At 42.8% G+C, this 25,987-nt stretch overlaps 2 protein-coding genes across 3 annotated transcripts in view; one reads left to right on the top strand and one right to left on the bottom strand.

Moving 5' to 3' along the window:
• The window catches only part of rpl19 (ribosomal protein L19), a 431,812-nt gene that overhangs the window by 376,566 nt on the left and 29,259 nt on the right, over nt 1-25,987 (bottom strand). The window lies entirely within an intron of this gene.
• LOC137348195 (ADP-ribosylation factor-like protein 5B) overlaps nt 8,736-25,987 on the top strand; it is a 32,436-nt gene continuing 15,184 nt past the window's right edge. Inside the window, exons 1-3 of one of the 2 annotated variants that reach the window (XM_068013535.1) lie at nt 8,736-9,205; nt 17,303-17,419; nt 25,160-25,220. In XM_068013535.1, coding sequence (XP_067869636.1) covers nt 17,383-17,419; nt 25,160-25,220 — 98 coding nt within the window. In that variant the 5' untranslated portion in view covers nt 8,736-9,205; nt 17,303-17,382. The remainder of the gene's footprint in view (nt 9,206-17,302; nt 17,420-25,159; nt 25,221-25,987) is intronic. The other variant, XM_068013534.1, reaches the window with a different exon arrangement.

Below are 25,987 nucleotides of genomic sequence, written 5' to 3' on the forward strand. Positions count from 1 at the left end.
CTGGGTGAAGAAATTTCTCCTCATCTCAGTCCTGAAAGGTTTACCCCATATCCTTAGACTATGACCCCTGGTTCTGGACTCCCCCACCATTGGGAATATCCTTCCTGCATCTACCCTGTCAAGTCCTGTTAGAGTTTTATAGGTTTCTCTGAGATTCCCCCTCACTCTTCTGAACTCCAGTGAATATAATCCTAACCGACTCAATCTCTCCTCATACGTCAGTCCCACCATCCCAGGAGTCAGTCTGGTAAACCTACACTGCACTCCCTCTATAGCAAGAACATCCTTCCTCAGATAAGGAGACCAAAACTGCACACAATATTCCACGTGTGGTCTCACCAAGGCCCTGTATAATTGCAGCAAGACATCCCTGCTCCTGTACTCGAATCCTCTCGCTATGAAGGCCAACATTCCATTTGCCTTTTTTACCACCTGTTGAACCTGCATGCTTACCTTCAGCGACTGGTGTACGAGAACACCCAGGTCTCGCTGCATATTCCCCTCTCTCAGTTTATAGCCATTCAGATAATAATCTGCCTTCTTGTTTTTGCTACCAAAGTGAATTACTTCACATTTATCCACATTATACTGCATCTGCCATGCATTAGCCCACTCACTCAACTTGTCTAAATCACCCTGAAGCGTCTCTGCATCCTCCTCACAACTGCAAATTTGGAGATATTACATTTCGTTCCCTCATCTAAATCATTAATATATATTGTGAATAGCTGGGGTCCTAGCACCGATCCCTGAGGTACCCCACTAATCACTGCCTGCCATTCGGAAAAAGACCCATTTATCCCTACTCTTTGTTTCCTGTCTGCCAAACAATTTTCTATCCATCGCAATACACTACCCCCAATCCCATGCGCTTTAACTTTACATGCTAATTTCTTATGTAGGACTTTGTCGAAAGCCTTCTGAAAGTCCAAATAAACTTCATCCATTGGCTCCCCCTCATCAACTCTACTAGTTACATCCTCAAAGAATTCTAGTAGATTTCCCTTTCGTAAATCCATGCTGCCTCTGCCCGATTCTACCACTGTTCTCTAAGTGCTCTGCTATAAAATCTTTGATAATGGACTCTAGAATTTTCCCCACCACCGACGTCAGGCTGGCTGGTCTATAATTCCCTGCTTTCTCTCTACTTCCCTTTTTAGATAGTGGGGTTACATCAGCTACCCTCCAATCTGTAGGAACTGTTCCAGAGTCTATAGAATCTTGGAAGATGACCACCAATGCATCCACTATTTCTAGGGCCACTTCCGTAAGTACTCTGGGATACATACCATCAGGCCGTGGGGATTTATTGGCCTTCAATTCCATCAATTTCCCCAACACCATTTCTCTACTAATACTGATTTCCTTCAGTTCCTCTCTCTCACTAAGCCATGTGTTCCCTAACATTTCTGGTATGATATTTGTGGCCTCCTTTGTGAAGACAGAACCAAAGTATACATTTAGTTGGTCAGCCATTTCTTTGTTCCCCATAATAAATTCCCCTGTTTCTGACTGTAAGGGACCTCCATTTGTCTTCACCAATCTTTTTCTCTTCACATACCTATAGAAACTTTTACAGTCAGTTTTTATGTTCCCTGCAAGCTTGCTCTCGCACTTTATTTTCCCCTTCTTAATCAATCCCTTGGTCCTCCTTTGCTGAATTCTAAACTGCTCCCAATCCTCAGGTCTGTTGTTTTTTCTAGCAAATTTATATGCCTCTTCCTTGGATCTAATGCTATCTCTAATTTCCATTGTAAGCCATGGTTTGGCTACCTTTCCCATTTTACTTTTTTGCCAGACAGGAATAAACAATTGTTGCAGTTCATCCATGCGCTCTTTAAATGTTTGCCATCATCCCTTTAAGTAACGTTTCCCAGTCCGTCATGGCCAACTCGCGCCTCAAACCTTCATAGTTTCCTTTACTAAGATTCAGGACCCTAGTCTCAGAATCAACTACGTCACTCTCCATCTTGATGAAGAATTCTATCATATTATGGTCGCTCGTCCCCAAGGGGTCTCGCACCAGTAGATTGTCAATTATTCCTCTCTCATTGCACAATACCCAGTCTAGGATGGCCTGTTCTCCAGTTGGTTCCTCAATGTATTGGTCCAGAAAACCATCCCGTATACACTCCATGAATTCCTTCTCTATGGTATTGTGACTAATTTGATTTGCCCAATCTATATGCAGATTAAAGTCAACCATAATTACAGATGTTCCTTTATCACATGCGTCTCTAATTTCCTGTTTAATGCCATTCCCAACATCACCACTACAGTTTGGGGGTCTATATACAACCCTCACTAACGTTTTTTGCCCCTTAGTGTTTCTCAGCTCTACCCATACAGATTCCACATCATCAGAGCTAATATCTTTCCTCACTATTGCATTAATTTCCTCTTTCACCAGCAATGCAACTCCACCGCCTTTTGCTTTTTGTCTGTCCTTCCTAAATACTGAATATCCCTGGATGTTCATTTCCCTTCCCTGGTCACCTTGCAGCCATGTCTCTGTAATCCCGACTATATCATACCCGTTTACATCTATTTGCGCGATTAATTCATCCACTTTATTGCGAATGCTCCGCGCATTAAGGCGCAAAGCCTTAAGGCTTGTCTTTTTAACGTTACTTGTCCCCTTCCCACTATTTTCTGTGGCCCTGTTTGATTCTGACCCTTGATTTCTCTGCCTATCACTTTTCTTATTCCCCTTACTGTCTTTTGTTCTTGTCTTTGATCCCCTCTTCTCTGACTCCTTGCAAAAGTTCCCATCCCCCTGTAATTTTAGTTTAAACCCTCCCCAACCACTCTAGCAAATACTCCCCCTAGGACATCAGTCCCGGTTCTGCCCAGGTGTAACCTGTCCAGTTTGTACTGGTCCCACCTCCCCCAGAACTGGTCCCAATGTCCCAGGAATCTAAAACCCTCCCCTTCACACCATCTCTTCAGCCACGTATTCATCTGATATATCCTGCTATTTCTACCAATACTAGCATGTGGCACTGGTAGTAATTCTGAGATCACTACCTTTGAGGTCCTACTTTTCAACTTACTTCCTAGCTCCCTATATTCTGCTTTTCGGTCCTCATCTTTTTTTTTATCTATGTCGTTTGTACCAATGTGTACCATGACCACTGGCTGTTCACCCTTCCCCTTCAGAATGTCCTGTAACCGCTCTGAGACATCCTTATAAGTAAATGGGGGTAGCTAATTCCATATCACTCATTGGAATCCAGAAACGGGCATCTAACCAGAATGGCAAAAGGAGCAGAACACTGCACAGATGTCACACTCCCAGACTGGAAGAGCCCAGATGTCCAATGCCTCTGTTGGCATGCTGCCAAACTCAGTCCACCAGTCGCACAGTGGAAGAGGCAGAAATTTCTCCAAATTGTTTCTGTGCCCCTTAAACGATTGCCTGCCAGCTGAACTTTGTGGGTTAGTCCCTTTATAAAGGAGGGACCAATGAGGCAAGTGCAAAAATTATAATTGGCCAGAAGCATTGGTTGCCCTGTGAATGGTGCCCAGATTCCTGCCTCCCCCTTCCTATAGGTGCCCAGGTTTGACCAATGGTGGAGTGGACACCACGACTGATACTTAACTTGAATTAACTCCTCCTCCTGATCTTGGAGGTGCTGTTGACCTTCAGGTGTGGAGCTTATCAGCAGGTACTTCCTGGCATTTATACTGGTGGATCCGACCTGCAGGTTTGAGACCCGAGTAATTTTAGTTGGGAGAAGGCACTTTTTTTTTTTGACACTGGAATTCATTTATTTCAAATGGACATGGGCTGGGTTCCCCTATTCACCCCAGTATTCTGTTAGTTTGCCAGTCAAATCCTAAACCTATAAAGGGAGCTGGATTTAGCAAACACGGAGAGTCAACTCACGGGCTGCAGTCTCTCGGAATACAAAACGGCGACACTCAGCACAGTCACAGCATCAGAAGGTAAACAGCTCATGGCCACAGGTGACTCCTACCTCAAAGTCGGAACTGCATGATCTAACAGAAACTTCAACAGACAGGTTTGTGGATGTGGTTTATCTTTCCTCGTCACTGTGACTCATCTGTTACTGATAATCTGCGAAACACAACCAACATCAGCCTAACATGTACAGCACTTCACTGGACCTGCTATATGCCTGCAGAAATCCCACCTCTCATTCGGGTCTTAAATCTTCCAATTGGGTTTACCTTTTCTTGATTTTTTTTTCCTGACTTCTCATCTCGAAGGCTCAGTAAGAGTCAACTGGTCATTGAACTGTGGAAAGCATCACAGCTAAGTGGAATTCTGACCTCACCTGAGGTCCAAACAGTCACTGGATTATTGCCCATTTGACTGTCATTGTCAGTAGTGCTACCAAATTGAGTAATGGCTGCTGGTTTACTGGCCTGGTCACATTTCCCTCATATCTCATTTAAAAGTTCTTTTTAGTAGATCTGAAGAACTGTAAAACCAACTCAAATCAAAAACCGTTAACTCCAATAAAAGTTACAGATATCTAATCGACACTCTACTACTAAGGGAATGCTGCACTATCAGAGGTGCTGTCATTCAGATAAGACATTAAAGTGAGGTCCAGCTGGATATAAAAGATCTTACCGTACTATTTGATGAAGAGTCACAGAGTTTTCTCCCCAGTGTTCTGGTCAATATTATCCCTCCACCAGCATCATTAAGATTGATTATAAGAACGCAAGAACGTAGTGTGGCCATGTATCACATTGCTGTCTGTGAAGCCTGCTGTGCACAAATTGGTTGTCACATTTCCTACTTTACAACAGTGAATACACTTCAAAGAGTGTTTCGTTGACTGGAAAGTGCTTTGAGACATCCTGAAATCCTAAAATGTGCTATATAAATACAAGTCATTTCCTTTCTTTTAACTGTCAGAAAGAAAGTCTTCACATAAAACTTTATCTACTTGGAGTCTTCTTCTGGATAGGGTCAGTGGAAGCAAAAAGCCGAGACTCAGTGGTTAAATGATGTGATGTGGCGAATGGATGAGCTAAGATGGGCTGAATGGCCTCACATCATCTGTATTTATTTTGTAAACTTGTAAAAACTGGAGCTTTAAGGTGAAACTTCCTGATGGGTGAGTGCTCATGAGAAAGGAATGACAATAGTGAGCGTAAACAAAAATAGGTTGGAGGGGTTTTCCATTCATAGATTTGTCAATATTTCTATCTGAGGAGAGCTGGTTGGTTGTTTCTCTTTGCCATTCCAGGAAGGAGTGAAAAGCCTGAGAACAAACCAGTTCGAGCCTGCATGTCTGGTGGTAGTTTCATTCAGGTGTGAGTGAACCTGTTGGCAAAATGACAGTAAGCTACCTGAAGGGACTGTCTATCAATCACTGAAGTATAAGTGGGGATGACACAACAGAAATTGGTTTCATGACATTTTATTGGCAGATGTAATATACCTGAGACAAGCAAACGGTTTCAAATATCTTTGCAAATGGAACTCTGTGACAGTTTGCAGTTTTCTCATGGGCACCACACTATAGAAATGATGGCAATGCATTGCAGAGGAGATTTACTAGAATTGTACCAAAGATGCGGGACTTCAGTTATGTGGAGAGACTCGATAAACTGATTTATTCTCCTTAGAGTAGAGAAGATTAAACACAAAAGTCTGAGTGTATCAGGCCTGTGTCCTCAGTACCTTGCTCTACGGCAGCGAGGCCTGGACAACGTATGCCAGCCAAGAGCGACGTCTCAATTCATTCCATCTTCGCTGCCTTCGGAGAATACTTGGCATCAGGTGGCAGGACTATATCTCCAACACAGAAGTCCTTGAAGCGGCCAACACCCCCAGCTTATACACACTACTGAGTCAGCGGCGCTTGAGATGGCTTGGCCATGTGAGCCGCATGGAAGATGGCAGGATCCCCAAAGACACATTGTGCAGCGAGCTCGCCACTGGTATCAGACCCACCGGCCGTCCATGTCTCCGCTATAAAGACGTCTGCAAACGCGACATGAAATCGTGTGACATTGATCACAAGTCGTGGGAGTCAGTTGCCAGCATTCGCCAGAGCTGGCGGGCAGCCATAAAGACAGGGCTAAATTGTGGCGAGTCGAAGAGACTTAGTAGTTGGCAGGAAAAAAGACAGAGGCGCAAGGGGAGAGCCAACTGTGCAACAGCCCCGACAAACAAATTTCTCTGCAGCACCTGTGGAAGAGCCTGTCACTCCAGAATTGGCGTTTATAGCCACTCCAGGCGCTGCTTCACAAACCACTGACCACCTCCAGGCGCGTATCCATTGTCTCTCGAGATAAGGAGGCCCAAAAGAAAGAAGAGAAGATTAATGTAATAGAGGTGTTCAAAATCATGAACGGTTTTGATAGAGTATTTAAGGAGAAATAGTTTCCAATGGTGGAAGGGTTGGTAACCAAAGAACAAAGGATTTAAGCTACTAGGCAAAAGAACCAGAGGTGATATGAGGAAAAAAATTATGCAGCGAGTTGTTACAATCTTGAATGCACCGTCTGAAAGGGCGATGGAAGCAGAATCAACAATAACTTTCAAAAGGGAATTGGATATCTCCTTGAGAGGGAAAAAATGTTGCAGGACTATATGGAAGAGAATAGGATGGGACTAATTGGATAGGTCTTTCACAGAGCCAGCACAGACATGATGGGCTAAATAGTCTCCTTCTGTGCTGTATCATTCTACACTTCAATGAAAATAACATAAAAATACATCACTAAATTTTAATGCTGCTACACTAAGTACAAAATGCAACCAAGTTCTTGGTCATCTGTCTTAATATCACCTTATTTGGCTCTGTATCAGTTATTATTCGATTACACTGCTGGAAGTACATTAAGATGTTTTACTACATTGAAGGTGCTATGTAAAGCCACGTTGTTGTTATCAAAGGACTTCAATGGGCATTCTGCCTAACTTGTACTGGACACAGAACCTCTTTATAATAATGATGAAATTCCAGTACCCTCAATTTATATTCATTGACTGAATAATATATTCATGGCATCATGCCCCTCTCTCTCTGTAATCTCCCCAGCCCTACAACCCTCTCAGATCTCTGCACTTCTCCCATTTTGGTGCAGTGCTGAGGAAGTGCTGCACTCTCAGAGGTATCATCAGGTGGATGTAAAAGATCCCATTGCACAATTTCGAAGAAGAGCAGGGGAGTTATCTTCAGTGTCCTGGCCAATATTCATTGCTCAGTTAACATCACAAAACAGATTATCTGGTCATTATCACATTGCTCTTTGTGGGAGCTTGCTGTGTGCAAATTGGTTGCCGTGTTTCCCACATTACAACAGTGAATCACTTCAAAAGTACTTCATTGGCTGTAAAGTACTTTGGGATGTCTGGTTGTCATAAAAAACGCAGTATAAATGCAAGTCTTTTCTTTCTTTCTTGTGCATTCCCAATTTTAATCATGCCACCATTGAAGGCTGTGCCTTCACATGCCAAGGTTCTAAGCTCTGAAATTCCCTCTCTAAACCTTTCCGCCTCTCAAACCTCCCCTCCTTACAGCCTGCGTCTTTGACCAAACCTATGCTCATCTGTCCTTATGTGACTCGATTTGATAACGCTCTTGGGAAGCACCTGGAATAAAGGCCTGCTTGGGTCTACAAATGAGACCCGACCCAGGCCCGACAGAACTCCATCCGACTCGAGTCCTTCCATTTTTCCTGCGCCCGAGCTGACCCGACCCAACCATCAGTTAACTTACCTTCTGATTTTCACTTTGTTCCTGACATGCACTAGCTTAAAATAACTGTAACAAAACCAGCTTTAAAGTCCAAAAAGTAAATTAAAATTAGAGTTACTTACCTGAGGTGGTGATAGAGTGTGCCCGATCCGACCCAAGTCCAAACCCGAATGCTGGACACGGAAGTGCGACTCGACTCGATCCGAACCCGACACGTCATTGGGTCCCGTCGGGTTCGGGTCGGGTAGCAGGCCTTTACCTTGGAACATCTTAACAACATTGAAGGTGGGAGATAAATGCAAATTGTTGTTATTAAAGGACTTCAATGGTGCATGTTACCTACCTTAGATTCAGCAGGGGCTGGATACAGGAATAAAAACAGAAAGTGCTGGAAATACTCAGCAGGTCAGGCAGCATCTTTGGAGAGAGAGAGAGAGAAGCAGAGTTAGGTTTCAGGTCAGTGACCTTTCATCAGAACTGGCAAAGGTTAGAAAAGAATTAGGTTTTAAGCAAGTGAAGGGGGTGGTGAGGGGCTTGCTTACTTGCTTCCAACCTAATTCTTTTCTAACCTTTTTGCCTATTCTGATGAAAGGTCAATGACCTGAAACGCTAATTCTGCTTCTATCTCTCTCCACCGATGCTGCCAGACCTGCTGAGTATTTCTAGCACTTTCTGTTTTTATTTCAGATTTCCAGCATCTGCAGTGTTATGCTTTTATTCTACTGGATACAGGAATGTATTATTATTTACCACGATAAGTTTCTTCTGTTTAAGGATTTAGGTGTCTGTTGGTTGTGTCCCTCTATTAAGGATGCAGGTTCTCTTCTTCTGGCTGTTCTTTCGAATGCACGAGTCGAGGAACCTATAAATAGTCATGAATGATAGCCAATGAGCTTTGAAATAGCCCCAAGAGGGCGTGTTTGTTGATGACGAGTGGCTATTGGTGATTTTGATTGGTAGAGAGTGTTGGTAGGCTGGGCAGGAGGGGGTTGGGAGGGTTTAAATAGAGGGCGGAGACGGTAGTCCGGCAGTGCCTGGCAGACGGGCGTTAGGTGTGGGATATTGGCAGTAAGGTGTAGCCGCTTTAAGGGCCTCAGCCAAGCCCTGAGTGAATTCTCCAGACGGAAGGTTTTTTTAATTTGTAATATTTATTCCTTCTGAAGAATCGGAAGAGTTTTATTCTTCCCCTGGCAGCTTCTTTTCTCCCAACCTACCTCCTCCCTTGGTGGGCAACGCGTCCGTCGCTTGACGCCCTCAGCCCCGCATTGGATTGAAAGAAACGCCGGTGGGCTGGTCTTTTTCTGATTTGGAGTAGGCCTCAGAGTGGGGAGTTGGTTGAAAATAGACTTGAGGACAAACAAAATCTCCTCGTTCTCTGGTTTGTTTCCCCCCCCCCCCCCCCCTCTTTTTGGGTCTTGTTTCCAGTGGATCCGTGCCATATAAATACATCAAAAGGGGACAGAAGAAGATGGGGATGTTCCTGGCCAAACTGATGGGATTCTTCTGTAACCAAGGTAAGACTTGACCCAACCATCCTGCCAGCTTTGTCCCTTGGGGGTGCCGGTGTCCGCAGTGACCACCCCCCGCGTTCAAGAAGCTTTCTCCAGACCCGCCTCATGGGTTTCCTTCTAAATTTAAAAAAAGTGTCTTCGGGTTAACTTTAATCCCGAGGGAAAATTCCTCGGATTGAGTGAGGTCCCTGATTCCAGCGAAATGTCCGTCTCTAGTATCTAGAGACTCCTAGACTCTCAGCAGTAACGGGGTATAATGTAACATTTTCTCCCTTGATAGTAACTTTTTTTTTCGTTACTTTTTAAATATAGAAACGAAGACTGAAACATTGTATAAAGATACAGCCTTGTGCAATACCGAAAGGATGTTTTTTAACCATCTAATATCCAGGAAACCTGCGCATGCAGTACATTTGTGATTTTAAAAATGCTTTTGACATGTTTGTTTGAATCAACTTTGCGAGTAATTTGAGAACCAGGGAGGATTTTTTTTAAATAAAAACAAAATACTGCAAATGCGCTGTGGCGAGGGGAACAAAGTTAACGTTTCAAGTCGATAACCTTTTTGTCAGAACTTCTAAAGCACTTTTGTTTAAAAACTTGTGTTTGTGCAAATTATAGTTCTCTGTGAACAAGTGGAAGACTGTTGGGTTGCAGAGTAATAACTATCTCAGCGTTAGAATGCTGAGCATGAGTGTTTGGGTGGAGAGTGAAGTTCGGTCTCCTGAATCTAAACTGAGAATTGTTAATGTGTTTTCTAACCTTTCTGTCTGTATCAATTTGCGTTTTAGTTTTTGAGTCCAATAGCTGGATGTTATCATTTTGAAACTCCATGTCACTTGAAGTTGAACCAGGGAGTTAGCAACACTTTCTGTTTTGGGCATTTCTCTGTAAATGTATTTAACTATTTTGAGTCCCAATTGTCTTGTACAAATTATGTACTTGTAGAAAGTCTGGCAAATCAGTTGGAGGTGCAGTAAGGCAGCTGGCAAATGAGTATTGATATAGGAGTGGGGGTAATGAGGCTAGGTCTAGTTGGTCAGTTTGTTCAGTCAGAATAGGCTGTGGACTTGGGTGCTGTTGCTGGGTTCAGTGACAGTATCTATACTGAAGGATTGGCTATTGTGATGTAATTAGTGCATATTTGGGACAATGGGCCATCGGTTACTGGGAGAAGTAAAGCACCCATTCATTCAGATAACTTAAACCTGGCTCCTGAACGTTGAGGCAAACTTGCATCTGTTAAGCCTTGCAGGAAGATGCTAAACAGTCTTGGTGATTTAAGTTTCTCTAACTTTTTTTTTCTTTATTTTGATGTCAACTGTGGCTCAGTGGAAAGCACTCTTGCCTTGAGTCAGGAGGTTGTGAGTTCAAGTCCTGCTCCAGGACTAGAGCATAAAAATCAAAACAGACCCTCCAGTTATGTACTAGGGGAGCACTGCACTGTCAGAAGTTCAATTTTTCACATGAAACTGAAGCCCTGTATGGCTGCACAGGCAGACATAAAAGATCCCAGTATGAAGAGGAGCAGGGTGTTCCAACTGCTGTCCTGGCCAATGTTTATCCCTCAATCCACATCACAAAGACACATCATCTGGTCATTCACATTGGTGTTTGTGGGAGCTTGTATGCAAATTGGCTGTTGTTTCTAGCATAAATGAGTACACTTCAAAAGTATGTCATTGGTTGTAAAGTGCTTGGGGATGTCCTGTGATTGTGCAAGGTGATGTATAACTGCAAATCATTTTTTTCCTCTTTGTCCTCAAGCACTTCCCACCCCAGCATCTCAAAGTATGATATTGCATATATGGTGTTAGAACTGTTACTTCAGATTATTTCATATATAATCTGCTGAAATTTGACCTTCTAAAGCTTCTGAAAATTGGACTAAAGAGCCAGTTTCATAATCTCTGAAGATCAAGCTTCGGAATGGAATTGATTCAGTAACTTGAGTGCCTGGTTCAATTGAGATTTTCAAGGACAGACATGAGGTATTCTGAATTAGCTAACTTTTTCATTGTTCTTGGCTATGTCTTGCACACAAAGAAGGAACTTGCATTTATATAGCACCTTTCACTACCTCAGGATGACCCAAAGGATTTTACAGCTAATTTGAGGTACATTTTGAAGTGTAGTCACTCACTGATTTGTTACTGACTTTTTGCTGAGTGGAGATTGGAGAGAATCTTTGTTTTATGGTTCACTTTCCCCAGTTGCCCCTACGTAGCACTGAATAATTTCGTGACTTCCTTTTTATAGAACTTTTTTAAAGCTCTGCAGGCGTGAATTAGCACAGTTAGTAAAAGTGATACTGCCATGAGCAATTGTGGTCTTTTGGTCCAATTGATGCAAAGAAACAGTTAAAGATCCTGTTGCCCATCGAGGCTGGTTTTTTTTTCCCCACATGGGCAAGCTTAGCAGATGGTGGGCTTTCACCTTGCTCAATGCAGCTGGGTCTCATTCCTTTGTAGTTTGTATTACATTGGGCACTGTGCATTGTGACTGAAGGTGATGGGGAGGCAGGTAATCTGTTCCCTGACCCAATCGGCATCTCTTCAGCTCATTTCGGGGGGTGAAGTTAATGCCAGTTTAAAAAAAAAAAAGTTTGCAGAAGAAAACTTAAGTACTCTCTCTGAATTATTTTAGTTAAAATCATTGCTGGGTGGGAATTTCACCCATGCTTCCTGGCTTGAGGGAGTTGGCAATGAGCCAGCTTTGTCCATCAGCCAATTCATTTTCTGTTTAGAGCACTAATTGACATTCCTTTTAAATGTTACTTGTGAGGAATGCATGTTCCATTGCCTTTAATTTGCTGTTGGTAAAAGTTATAATATTCTTCCTCCTTCCCCCCCCCCCCTCCACTGAGTACTCCAGCCGTGTAATCAAAACCAATGTGAAATAACCTCTTTTAATTTTAAGTGTGAATGCATACATTCCATCCAAGATACAGGAAAGTTCTAATCAAATGATCATTTTTTAATTTCCAAAATATACTTTATTCATAAAAATCTGTAATAAAAAAAAATACATTATCAAACAGTTTCAAACAGCATTAAGTCAAAAAATACAAACAGTGCAAAGGTGATCAGTTTCCTTCAATACAATCATGAGTTGCCTCACAACCCTTCCATTTCATTTGTCATGACATATACAGTTTTAAATTTTACAGCACACAATATTTTCCGGATACAGTTTGAGGTGTTTCCCATGGATCCAGCCCCTCAGTTCAGCTTGGGGGGGACCTTACACTGTGGTCTTTCCCCATTGAGCCTTTGCTGTGGCTGTCCCAAGCTTTAGTGTGTCCCTCAGCATGTAGTCCTGGACCTTGTCATGTCAGTCTGCAACATTCGGTTGTGGACAACATTGCGCTGGAAGACCAGCAAGTTTCAGGCAGACCAAAGGGTGTCTTTCACTGAATTGATAGTCCTCCAGCAGCAGTCGATGCTTGTCTCGGTGTGTGTCCCTGGGAACAGCCCGTAGAGCACAGATTCCTGTGTTGGAGCTGCTTGGGATGAACCTCTACAAAAACCACTGCATCTCTTTCCACGCCTGCTTTGCAAAGAAACATTCCAGAAGGAGGTGGGCAACTGTCTCTTCCCCACCACAGCCACCGCGGGGGCATTGTGCAGAGGGGGTGAGACTTTGGGCGTGCAGGAAGGATCTGATGGGGAGGGCTCATCTCGCCACCAGCCAAGCTACATCTTGGTGATTATTTGAAAGTTTTGGTGATGGGGCACTCTAATCAACTGATCATCCCTAGAGATGACCACCCATCCACAGTACTTGAACTGTAAATATTCAAAGATTGCTTTGACTTACACACTCAAAGTTCCACCCTAAAGTGATCCTACTGTGTAACTGCCAAAGCAAAATACTGCAGATGTTGGATATCTGAAATAAAATCGAAATAGTGAGTAACTCTGCCTGCATCTGTGGAGAGAGAAACAATGTTTCAGGTTGATGGTGCTTGCAAGTTAATGTAATTTTGAATAAATACATTAACCAGCGTGCTGAAAGCAAGTGTCCGGAGACCATTATTGTCATGTATACTATGGCCGTTTCTTTGAATGCTTTGAAATCTATAGCAGTTTGAATGGGGTTAATTCAGTTACTGTAGAAACACAAAACTGGGGTGGATTTTAAAAGCAGGACATCCCAAACTGTTTAACAGCCCATTAATTACTTATGAACTATACTCACTATTGTAATGTAGGGTGTGCAGCAGCCAATTTGTGCATAGTAGGTCCATATATTGGTCAGGACACTGGGGAGAACCCCCTGCTCTTCATGTAATAGAGTGGGATCTTTCACATCCACCTGAGGTCATATGGGGCCTTGGTACCATCTCATCTGAAGGATAGGATCTCCAACAGTGCAGAACTCCAGTGCTGCACTTGAATGCAAAAACTACAGTGGCACTCCAGACTCTAGTGGGACTTGAACTGGCAAATGTCTGACTGAGGTGAGTGTGCTACCCACAGCCACAGCTGACTATTTTGAGAAGTTATAAGTGCAAAATTGGGGTACTGTTCATGTGTGCCATAATAGCATTGTCCTCTGAGCTGAGTGTTCAACTACCTGAATGCCAGAAGACTTGCATTAGTTTGCACTGTACATTTGCCACTGGCAATACTGTGCCTCCAGCAACTCTTGAGTGGAGAATGAGCTCCTGGGGTGGAAACTCCCTCTGCTGGAGGCTCGAGCCCTACTTTGTGCATAGTGTCAACTGTAGCTCTGTTGGTAGCACTTTTGCCTTTGAGTCAACAGTTTGTTCTGTGTTCAAGACCTGCTCCAGAGGCTTGAGCAGAAAAATCTAGGTTCATATTCCAGACATGAAGTCCTGTGACGTTGATCAAAAGTTGTGGGACTCAGTTGCCAGTGATTGCCAGAGCTGGTGGGCAGCCATAAAGGTGGGGCTAAAGTGTGGCAAGTCAAAGAGACTTAGCAGTTGGCAGGAAAAAAAGACAGAAGCACAAGGGGAGAGCCAACTGTAACAACCCCCGACAACCAATTTTATCTGCAGCACCTGTGGAAGAATGTCACTCTAGAATTGGCCTTTATAGCCACTCCAGGCACTGCTTCACAAACCATTGACCACCTCCAGGCACTTTCCTATTCCTTGTCAAGACAAGGAGGCCAAAGAAGAAAAATATATTTGGACAGTACTGTGGGAGTGCTGCACTGTTGGAGGTGGCATTTTTTGGGCCAGATATTAAACTGAGGCCCTGTCAATCCCCTCATGTGGCCATAAAAGATCACATGGAACTATTTTGGAGAACAATGGTGTTCTCCCTGGTGTCTGCCAATATTTATCCCTAAACGAACATCACTGAAACAGATCTGGTTATTATCACATTGCTATGTATAAGCCCCTTGAGCCTGCTCCGCCCTTCTAAAAGATCATAACTGATCTGATTGTAACTTCAACTCTATTCCTGTCTACCCCTAAACCTTTCATCGCCTTGCTTGTCAAGAATCTATCTGTTCCTTAAATATTCAGAGACTCTGCTTCCACTTACTTTTGAGCAAGTGAGTTCCAAGGACTTGTGACCCTCTGAAAATTTCGCCTCATCAGTCTTAAATGGGTGACCCCTTATTTTTAGAAAGCTTGCTGTGTACTAATTGTCTGCCACATTTCCTAAATTGCAACAGTGACTATACTTCATTAGCTGTAAAGTGTTTTGGGATGTACAGATTGTGTGAAAGGTGCTATATAAATACAGGTCTTTTGATTGCATTACTGCTGTGATGTGAGGTGAACACAAAGTTGCCATCTGACTGGATGTTATGCCTGCTGCAGTAACATAAGAAAAAGTTGGGCCAGGCTGGCCAGTCTTGCTGGTCAGTCAGGCCATCGATTCCTGCAAATGACTATTTGAGGGAACTGAATTAAACACACCAGTGATGATCTGGAATTGCTGACTAGCCTTGAACAGCAGTTGAGGGGAGAATTCCAAGCTATGAATCTAGTGTTATAATCTTTCATTCAACCTTGACCAGTGGCAGCCCTCAGATGGTGGTTAAGATTACAACATGACTTGAGCTAGAGCATTTGATCACTCCTTCTAAATCAATCCACAATCATTTGAATGTTGATTTTGCTTTCTAACTTCAGAAATGCAAACTAATTGAAAATGCTCATTTATTTTGCTCGTCGCTGCCAGTCTGACATCTGTTCTGGTTTGTATATGTCTGATGGAAATCTTGCACTGGTGACTCACTGAACATGTCCTGTTTGCCATGGTATATCTTGATGTAGATATTTAGATTAGATTAGAGATACAGCACTGAAACAGGCCCTTCGGCCCACCGAGTCTGTGCCGAACATCAACCACCCATTTATACTAATCCTACACTAATCCCATATTGCTACCAAACATCCCCACCTGTCCCTATATTTCCCTACCACCTACCTACCTACACTAGTGACAATTTATAATGGCCAATTTACCTATCAACCTGCAGCTCTATGCAAATGAGATTCTTTAAGTTGTCAACCAACAGGTTTTGTACCTGGAGCCATGCCACTGAAGTTGCCTCTGCATTGTGATACTCTAAAACAATCCGTTTCAAAAGAAATTCTACTGAAGTGAAGGGCCTGTGATGACCTGCCTGCCTAGATTTTGTTGCAAGCCATGAAGAATGAAATTCTGTGAAGAGGTTTAAATAGCCTAAAGGCAAGCCTGAATGGCTTTTAGATGGCATCTAAACCCTGAAATTAGATTGTACTCCTAGTTCCAAGAGTAACACATACTCTTTCAGCTTCACAAAGGTCCTTTCTTGTATTAGCAGTGGCTGATCGCTGATAGTGGTGACTGTCATACAAAAGGATTAAAGATTGCAATCTAATTACATTGATTTTAAGAAAATCTGCATCTAATTTCAGGTGATGCAATTGCTGACTTGTCTTAGTGAAAAGTAAAGCGTTTTTTAAAGAAATCCATCAGCTTTCATGTGTCATTGCTGCTAACACAAGCAACCAGATTTTATTGAATTCAGCTTCACAATTTGCCAGGGTGGAGTTTTAATCGATTGCATCCTGGATACTGCATCCGATGAAGGGTCACGGACCCGAAACGTTAACTCTGCTTCTCTTTCCACAGATGCTGCCAGACCTGCTGAGTGGTTCCAGGATGTCTTGTTTTTATTCCTGGATACTAGCCTGGTACCATAACCTCTGCATTGCTGCCTGTATTAAGTAGCAGACAGTCTTTGTAAACTGGGCAATTTGAATATTCCAGCCTTGAACAAATCTACCAAATATATTTTTACAGAAAGACATTGAAAATCCATTGCTTGAACCTTCTGTTGTACCCTGGACTTTTAATGTGGCTTTCTTACACTGAGCAGAGTGGGTGGAAGAGACTATATGAATAAATATTCTGGGAGTATGTACACAGCAGGTCTGTTGGCATCTGAAAAGTGAAGACAAATTAATGAGATCCTTTGTCTTTTTCTGATCTAGTGCATCCCTGACCCCTGCTTGAGCAGGCAAATAATATTCTGCTCTTCATTCCAAAAATAAACTTGGCACAGTTATGTGGCAATTGAAGTGTGAATATGATCATGCACTAAAGTATAGTGCACTAATTTGCTGTGAAGCCCAGTATAAGCAGTTACCCCAGGAATTCTAGTGTATTTTCTGAAACCAATGGATCATCTGGGAATGACTGCACAGTAACATGCACTGCTATTGACTGTAGAAAGTCAAGATTTCAACAGGATTAATTCCTACAACATTCCACACACTACAATCTCTAGAAATTGGAGTGGACAAAGATTGTGTGCACGCTTCCAACTGTCCCATCCTTACTATCACATGAATGACTGACTATTCTCAAGCTTAAATATTGGCGTGGGGGCTCATTATAGAATTTTGTTCTCCTCCATCTCTTTAAATTACAATTTCTCAGCATTTTATGCTTGACTCTGACCAGAAAGACTTTAATTTATATCACTCCTATCATGAGCCCAGAATGTCCCAAAGCACTTTACAGCCAATGAAGTGCTTTTTTTTTTTTTTGGGAAGCATGATCACTGTTGTAATTCAAGAAGCATAGCAACCAATTTGTGAACAAAGATTATTCTATCCATTTCCAGATCACCAGAGTGCATGACCAGCTTGGACATTAACTGTATCAAGCTGCTGCACAGAAGAATAACCGGGCATCCTATCTAACATGGCAGGGTTCTCCTCCTTGGAACAAGAAGGCTCAGGTTGTAATTGTAGCTGTTTGTATATTGGGTTAGGCCCCCAACTGCACCATCCACCACATCCTTTTTCCCCCCCCCCTCAAGCCCACTGGCTCCAGATGTCAGTTTTAGGCAGCCAGAAGACTAAGTAAACTTGCTTAACATTGAACTGCTGTACTGCAACCAAGTTTGGTGTTTGGAGGGTTTCTGGTTTCCCTTGGTTTATGCTTAACTTGATCGTCTGGAACCAAGGCCCTGGTCAGTAGAATCTCCAAGGGACTCACTTCAGTGTTGCCGAGCCCCTTATCCCCCACTCTATAAACAAACTCATTGAAAGCTCTGCTTGTAGCCTATCCTTCATGTAAAGCCTGTCTTGTCCTTGCTTATTTGCATTGGCTCCAGTTATGTTTAGATTCCTTCATGGTTTCTCTCCCTATGTGTTTAACCTTCTCCAACCCTATAACCCCTGTATTTAGTGACCTGCCTCTTGTGCACCCCCTGTTCAGAAATTTCACATTATCTTTGCCAGTTATGGAATTCTGTGGAAGGGATCATGTTCAAATTCATGGTCTCCATGCTTGGGCATGAACACTTTTTTTTTTTTTTGCTACTGTTCCATGGAGGTGTGAACAACTCAAGTGATCTGTCTGATTTCCAGTGTACGGCATCATTTGTGTACATCTGAGGTGCATGAGTAAACGGGTCCCTTGACGGTGGATTTCAGACTGGCCCTTAGCTGCTTGGCACTGAGGCTGCTGTTGTGTTGTACTGCCTATTTTCTTTACTGTTCTACCCTTCAAATCCCCCTGCAGGAGGTGAGTTTCATTACTTTTATTTGGAAGATTATAAGTTGAATTGCTCCTTTGGAGCTGTGTAGTATGGAATTTTTTAAAAAGCCTACATCTGTTAAGAGCCTCTAGGATTACAGGGGCAGCTAGAATCATTCTGCCCACAGTGATTGTTTCTCTCCCACCCAAAGACCTACTGGATGGGGGAAAATGTTTCCACCTGTGGATGAGACAAAACTTGGGGGCCATAAATAAGTTCCAATAAATCCAGTGGGGAATTCAGGAGGAATTTCTTTACCCAGCGAGTGGTTAAAATGTTGAATTTTCTTGCAGAAGGAGTGGTTACGGCAAATTACATTGCATTTAAGGGAAAGCTAGATAAACACGAGGCGGAAAGGAATAGAAGGATATGCTGATGAGATTAGATAGAGGCGTCGGAGGATGCTTATGTGAAGTGGCATAGACCAGTTGGACCAAATAGTCTGTTTCTGTGCTGTATTTTCTATAAGATTAGGCTGAGATCAAATTATCTAAAGTCAATCATATACATCCTAATGTATATAGAATCCAGATTTTTAAGCAGGCTTGTGCTTTAAAGCAAGGGTTGCATATCTGAGAATGTTCATTTATGTAGCACCTTTAACATAATTAAACCTCCTGAGTGTATTCTGTTAAGCCTGCTTCAACTAGGCTATCCAGTCCAAAGTGTCAATTCAGAAGTTTGTCTGCATGCATGGATCATTAATTGAAATATGATCCATTGTTACAAAATGCCTTTTCCGGCGATGCTAGTTCCAGGCTTGCTGCTGAAGGAAGTGTTTGATTCTTGCTCCACATATACTTGTGTACCTGATGTGAGTATAGCCCAGATTTCCTCTCCTGATCTAGATTTTTTTTTTTTTTGCATGGACCATGTTTGTCTCCTCACCTACCTGTTGGGCTGAGGGTTTTTGCACTTGATTTAGGGGTCTGAGGCCTTGCTAATCATGAAGATTTGTGACCTAGGTTTGCTGTTTTACCCCACTAGCTGCTGTCAACTATAATTACTGGAGCTGACTAAGCTTATAAAAGTCTTAATGCACTTTGATTTGGTTGTCTAGAGTTTCCCTGTTTTATTTTGAAATTGAGGGCCGTGTTAAACTCAAGTGCCAGCATGTGAAGGCTCAGTACTGGGGAATTTGGAGATTATGATTCAAACTTTCTCCTACCATCATTGCAGCACGAGTGTCTAGTCTAAGGCTAGTCATGTTTTCATAATGCATGAGGCAAGAGATGGCCATTGTAGTTAGACCAAGAAGTTGAAGGAGCTGCTTAAATGTTCATGGCTTAATGTAAAGAAAATGTGGATCAACCCTTTGCTTGTCATTGATACAGAAGTGATACTTCCAGTTCTGTTGTGCTAAGGGAGCTGATTCTATTAATATAACTGTTGGAACCAGTTCTGTGTCTTTGCTGCCAATGGAACTCTGATTAACATTGAAATGTTACATGCCTATAGAGACCAGCTTGCCAGTGATTGTGAAAACAGTACAGTGCTTGGGCATCATAGCCTGGAATGTAGATGAAGTTTTACACCAGTCTACACCTGTACTACTGGAATTCTTGAGCTCAATGATCTGAAGGAACTAAATTTAACATTGAAATACTGTTAATAAAACCTCCAGTACTCATCCTGCTCCAAATTTAAACTGGATAGTTTCATTGGTACACTATGCCAATAGAAGGATGGTAAAAATGGTTGTTTCTAACTTGCAGTTCAGGGTGATTGATTACCAAGGCTGGAGAATGGAGCACCTTTCGCTCTTTTACATCAAGCAATTCTAAACTGATATAGTGTGATTCATGAGCAGTGTGAAGATCTGATGTGCAACCCTTGGTTTCAAGAGGCACCTACAGTCAGTGTGAACTTTGCATTCAGCCCCTTTGCTCCAGTCATACTTGCAGTTAGAGATTACCAAGTAGTGGATTTTAATAGCTGTTTGAACCTGGTTCAGTGTCCTTACCTACTCTAAATGTGAATGTTGCTGGATTAAAATCTCATATTTTCTGACCAGCTAAAGCAAAAATTTCTCTCTCTCCCTCCTTTCTACAATTTGGGCTTTTTAAAACTAGTACATTGTCTACTGATTGAACTCATCCTCTCCATCTTCTCTTCAAAGTTTATCTTCTCTTGAGGCAGAGACACACTGGTTCTTGAACCCTTTGTTGATCACTTGTAAACTGCAGAAAATGTGTTCATTTTAATCTCTTGTAGCTTCAAGGTGTAAATTGATAGATGGCAGGCATTGAGGCCCAGGTGCTGCTTGTTTGCCCCTAAACAAGGGTATCCATCTATAACCTCTTGTTTACAGCTTTAGTGCATTATGAAGGGTTAGTTAGCCAGCAGTAATACCCTCACAGAGCTGACCCAGTGACCCTAAATAATCCTTTCTTTGAAGGCTATGGTGTTACCTAAAGACTAATGGTTTTCACAGCACGTTAGCACATCTGTAAGACATCCAGGTTTCCTCCACCTCCCAACAGATGCATTTGCTCATACTCTGGCATTTCTTCATGTCTGCTAATATATCTCAACCTGCTTTTATTTTTATGCTACAAAAACAAGAAATGCTGGAATCACTCAGCAGGTCTGGCAGCATCTGTGGAAAGAGAAGCAGAGTTAACGTTTCAGGTCAGTGACCCTTCTTCGGAACTCCGAAGAAGGGTCACTGACCCGAAACGTTAACTCTGCTTCTCTTTCCACAGATGCTGCCAGACCTGCTGAGTGATTCCAGCATTTCTTGTTTTTGTTTCAGATTTCCAGCATCTGCAGTATTTTGCTTTTATTTTTATGCTACTGAGTTGTTTTGATCTGACTGGTTTAACTAATATGATTTGCTAAGTGCAATGTCCTCCAGCCTTACAGCCCCTGAGATCTCTGCCCTCTGCCCCTTCTGGCACCTCGAGCATTCCCAATTTTAATTGTACTATTGACTGCCATGCTTTCAGCTGCCTAGGCTCTAAGCTCTGGAGCTCCCACTCCTGCTCCCTACAACCAGGCTATTTGTCATTTTCCCTAATATCTTGTGGCTGTCACATTTGAATGACTCTTGCAAAGCACCGTGGGACATTTTATTACACTTAAAGGTGCTACATTTAAAGGGATGGTGCTTTGGTTAGCACTGCAACCTCACAGCTCCAGGGACCTGGGTTCAATTCTGGGTACTGCCTGTGCGGAGTTTGCAAGTTCTCCCTGTGACCATGTGGGTTTTTGCCAGGTGCTCTGGTTTCCTCCCACTGCCAGAGACTTGCAGGTGATAGGTAAATTGGCCATTGTAAATTGCCCCTAGTATAGGTAGGTGGTAGAGAATATGGGTTTACTGTCTTCTTTGGCCTCCTTATCTCGAGACAATGGATAAGCACCTGGAGGTGGTCAGTGGTTTGTGAAGCAGTGCCTGGAGTGGCTATAAAGGCCAATTCTAGAGTGACGGGCTCTTCCACAGGTGCTGTAGAGAAATTTGTTTGTTGGGGCTGTTACACAGTTGGCTCTCCCCTTGCGCCTCTCTTTTTTCCTGCCAACTACTAAGTCTCTTCGACTCACCACACTTTAGCCCCACCTTTATGGCTGCCTGCAGCTCTGGCGGACGCTGGCAACTGACTCCCATGACTTGTGATCAATGTCACAGGATTTCATGTCGCATTTGCAGACTTCTTTAAAGCGGAGACATGGACGGCCAGTGGGTCTGATACCAGTGGCGAGCTCGCTGTACAATGTGTCTTTGGGGATCCTGCCATCTTCCATGCGACTCACATGGCCAAGCCATCTCAAGCGCTGCTGACTCAGTGTGTATAAGCTGGGGATGTTAGCCGCCTCGAGGACTTCTGTGTTGGAGATATGGTCCTGCCACCTGATGCCAAGTATTCTCCGGAGGCAGCGAAGATGGAATGAATTGAGATGTGCTTTTTGGTTGGCGCTGACTCGGTGGGCCGAAGGGCCTGTTTCAGTGCTGTATCTCTAAATATAAATAAATAAATGCAAGTTCATTTGAGGAAAAAATATTTCCCTTTTTCCTGAAAGCACTGGCTTGTCCCAGTGTACAGCTTTGTGAACATTGGGTCCCTCTCAAATGGCCACTCTTTATGAACCTACCTGGACTGAGTTGACTGACCATCTGAGCATGCACATGGCCTTGTCAAGGTGGATCCTGATATTTTAGTACATTTTCCAATACTAACCAAGTTGAGAGCCAACAGGCCTGGGACTCCTGTCTCCTTCCTCTTCCACCGCCCTGCAGAGTCTGGGAAACCGATTTCAATTGTACACTTATTGCCACTCTGGCTGAGATCAGTAAACTTTGTGCAGAATGTGGTTTGCACCTGGGCCCTCTGGAGTTGTGTAGCTTGGTTCCATACCAGGCAGCTGGCTTAACTGAAGCATTGAGATTAAAAGGGAAAATGTGCAGTTCTCTAGCACAATTTGTCTTTGCATTGTCCTAAAGCACTTTCCAACCAATGCATTACTTCTGAAGTGTCACTGTTTTGTGGGCAAACATGATAGCCACTTTGCAAATCACAAAATCCTGTAGTCAAATGAGATTGACATGATCTGGTTTGGTTGAGGAATGAATGTGCCCAGGGCATCTGTTAATGCCATGGGATTTTTTACACACCTTAACCGGAAGAGAGTCCTTGTCTCAACCCAAAGACCTTAAACAGTCACTTCACATAATGCAGCACTATGTTGAATTTGATGAACTGAAGCTGTATCTTTTGTTCTGCACTTGGATTTTCCTATTGCCTGGAGGAGAGGTGTGTTCAGTCCTGGGAGGGCTGGACCAGCTATCAGCTAAGGAAATAACAACCCATTTTAGTGAACAATTGAAGATTGTTTCTAGGGTTTGTGTGTGCATGTTTGATAGCCCAAAGGAAAAGGCATACTTAAATTGATTGTAACCTATTTACAGTGAATAGTAAGATTGTAATTACTCTTCCTTTTCTGCCAAACTTTCTGACCAGGGTCAAATTTGATTTGTTCTGAACTGTGGGCAACTGTTGCTGTTGAGGTTTTGTTCGATTTGCCTGTACACTCTGACAGCTGCTGTGAATTCCAGCAGCTTCCTTTCATGCACAGGAGCAAGTGGAATCCTCCAAACTGACTCCGGAAACAAGAGTGCCTCTGATTTCCACATTTCACAATTGGGTTGTGGTGACAGATGGCCAGCGAGTCAGCAAAGCATACGACCCCTGGAAACATAAAACCAAGCAGTGACATTCTGCATTTGGCTTTCTCCCACTGCCCTCCTGGTTTTGATTTTCACATCTGTGGTCCTGTTGCCTCACCTAACTGTGGAACTGCAGGTATTAATATTCAATCATTCTGGTACAGTCTGTTAGCATCAAAGGCAAGAAAGGCTTGCATGTATATAGCCCCTTTTCCCAACCACAGGGCATCCCAAGTGCTTTATAGCCAGTAATTAAGTTTGGTCACTGAATTTATGAAACGCAGCAGCCAATTTGCACACAACCAGCTTTCTCCACCCTCCTCCCCCCCCCCCCCCCCCCCCACCAAACAGCAATGAGATGATGACTGGATCATCTGTTTTTAGTGTTGATTGAGGGATAAATATTTGCCTTGACGCCAGGGACACTCCTGCTCTTCAAATAGTGCTACTGGATCTTTTACCTGAGGGGAGACGGGGGCCTTAGCTTAACACCTCATCCAAAAGTTGGCACCTCCTGCCCGTGTGGCACAGCTTCCGCTCTGTTCTAGAACATCTGTTTAGAAGTTTACACTTGTATTTGGAGTGGGACTTGAAGCTGCAACATTTTGACTTGGGAGAGAAAGTGCTACTCACTGACACCTAGTTGCATCAGTTGTGCTTATATCGCATACTCTTGCTGCCAGGTTAGCTTTTATCAAATGTTGCTATTTTCAATATTCCCAAATACAATTGCTGCCTTTTCAAGTGCATATGCTTGAGTTCTATAATATGATTTCACATTGGGTCCAAATTACTTTTTGCAGTGAACTTTAATTACAAGCTTCCAATCATAAGGCAAAATATATTTTAGTTTAACCCAAGGCTAATTTAACCAAAGCAAGAATCCAAATAAAGGCCACCGCAAGCAGTGGGACAGTTGTTTCGGTCCCCACTCTGTTCCAGAGGCGCGCTCTCATGTTCTGAGGTGGTGGAGGAGGGTAGAGGAACTGGAAAGAATGTTTAAAACTGTGCTTGTCACTGACTCCAGAGGAGTATAGTGGCAAGGAGGTACATGGCCAAGTAAGAAAGTTTGGACAAAGTAAAAGGTAATGACTTGTCAAATTGGGAATTCTGAATATTAAATTTGTGTTCAAATAAAACAGGATCTGCACCCTCACTGCAGTTGGCAAAGGATGTAATGACCTTTTTTAATTTCAGTAGGTTCTGCATTGCATCAGTGTAGTGTTGTCTCTAATTAGAATAGGTCAATATGTACAAGGTGAAGGAAGAGAAACTGCTGTAACAGCAGGAAGTGCTTGGAGTATCTGTTACCTAGCAACAGTTGCATGCACTTTTCCTGATTCAGTTACAGCTGCAATCTAACACAAAAAAAACTGGGTTTTGAACAGAAATTGGTTAAGGAAGGTCCATTTTAACTCTAGCTGCCATAGGTTAATTGAGGCTGCAATGGGCTGAACATGAGTCAAAAAAGATCTCCAGTTTTTTTTTCTTTGACATGGCTAGATGGCACATACACTAACCACAGGTGTCCTCCTAGGAACATGTGGCCCCAGACCATCCTGTCCTTTAAGCCCAGGCTTATGACTGGTAGCTGCAGATGGAAAGTGCTGAATGTTGAAACATTTTGATGGACTCTTGTATAGAGACTTAAGATATTCCAGGCCTCTTCCCACTTCTGGAGTTGAGGGAATAGAAATCCCTCCTTTTTATTAGTTGGAAAATAGGATTTGGTGCATTCAAAGTTTAACCATTGTGGGTGTTTTTTTCCTCATCAGAGCACAAAGTTATCATTGTTGGGTTGGACAACGCAGGGAAAACAACCATCCTTTATCAGTTGTGAGTACATTTATACTTTTGTCTCCTCTGGATAGCTGCTTTGTTATCTTTGTAAGCACTAACTTGATGTACATCACTTGTCTGCTAATAGATCTTAATGTCAAATTATCTAGGTCTACGATTAATGCATGTATAAACTTGGAATTGTTTTTTGCACTGCTGCTGGGATGTGTACTCTACCAAGAAATTCAAAAGTATGCATTTATAAAACACCTTTTAATGTGAGGACATAATAGAAACTAGCTTTTTGTTGAGACCCAATGTTTTGAATGCAAGTTCATTGTTCAATTCTGCAATACCTAATTCAATCTGAATTAATGACTGTGGCTTTAGGCCCCAAAGTTTCTCGTGTTGAGCATATGCATACAGCAATGTAGCATGCAGATTGATGTTTGAACATAATTCATCAATACTGCAGGCTTGGATTCTGCCCCAGCATGCAATGTCTTTTTGTCCAGCAGGAACATTTTTGCCTCCAGGGTCTTGAGGATTAGTTCTCTGGAAATTGCAGTCTAAAGTGTAGCTAGAAGTTGGATGGCATGGTGAACATTGGCACCTGAGTGTTTCAATCAACAGAGGAAAGATCGGACTAGTTAATCAAGACCTGCTTTGCTTTGGGTTCTGATAGGGTCACTGACCTGAAATGTTAACTCTACTTATTTCTCCACCGATCTGCCAGACCTAAGTGCTTCCAGCATTTCTTTTTATTTCAGACATGCTTTGCTGCTTGCATTTGCTGTTTGACCAGGGTTAATGCTTGTAACATT

The sequence above is a fragment of the Heterodontus francisci genome, chromosome 33 (genome assembly GCF_036365525.1).
Source record: "Heterodontus francisci isolate sHetFra1 chromosome 33, sHetFra1.hap1, whole genome shotgun sequence".
Taxonomy (NCBI): Eukaryota; Metazoa; Chordata; class Chondrichthyes; order Heterodontiformes; family Heterodontidae; genus Heterodontus; species Heterodontus francisci.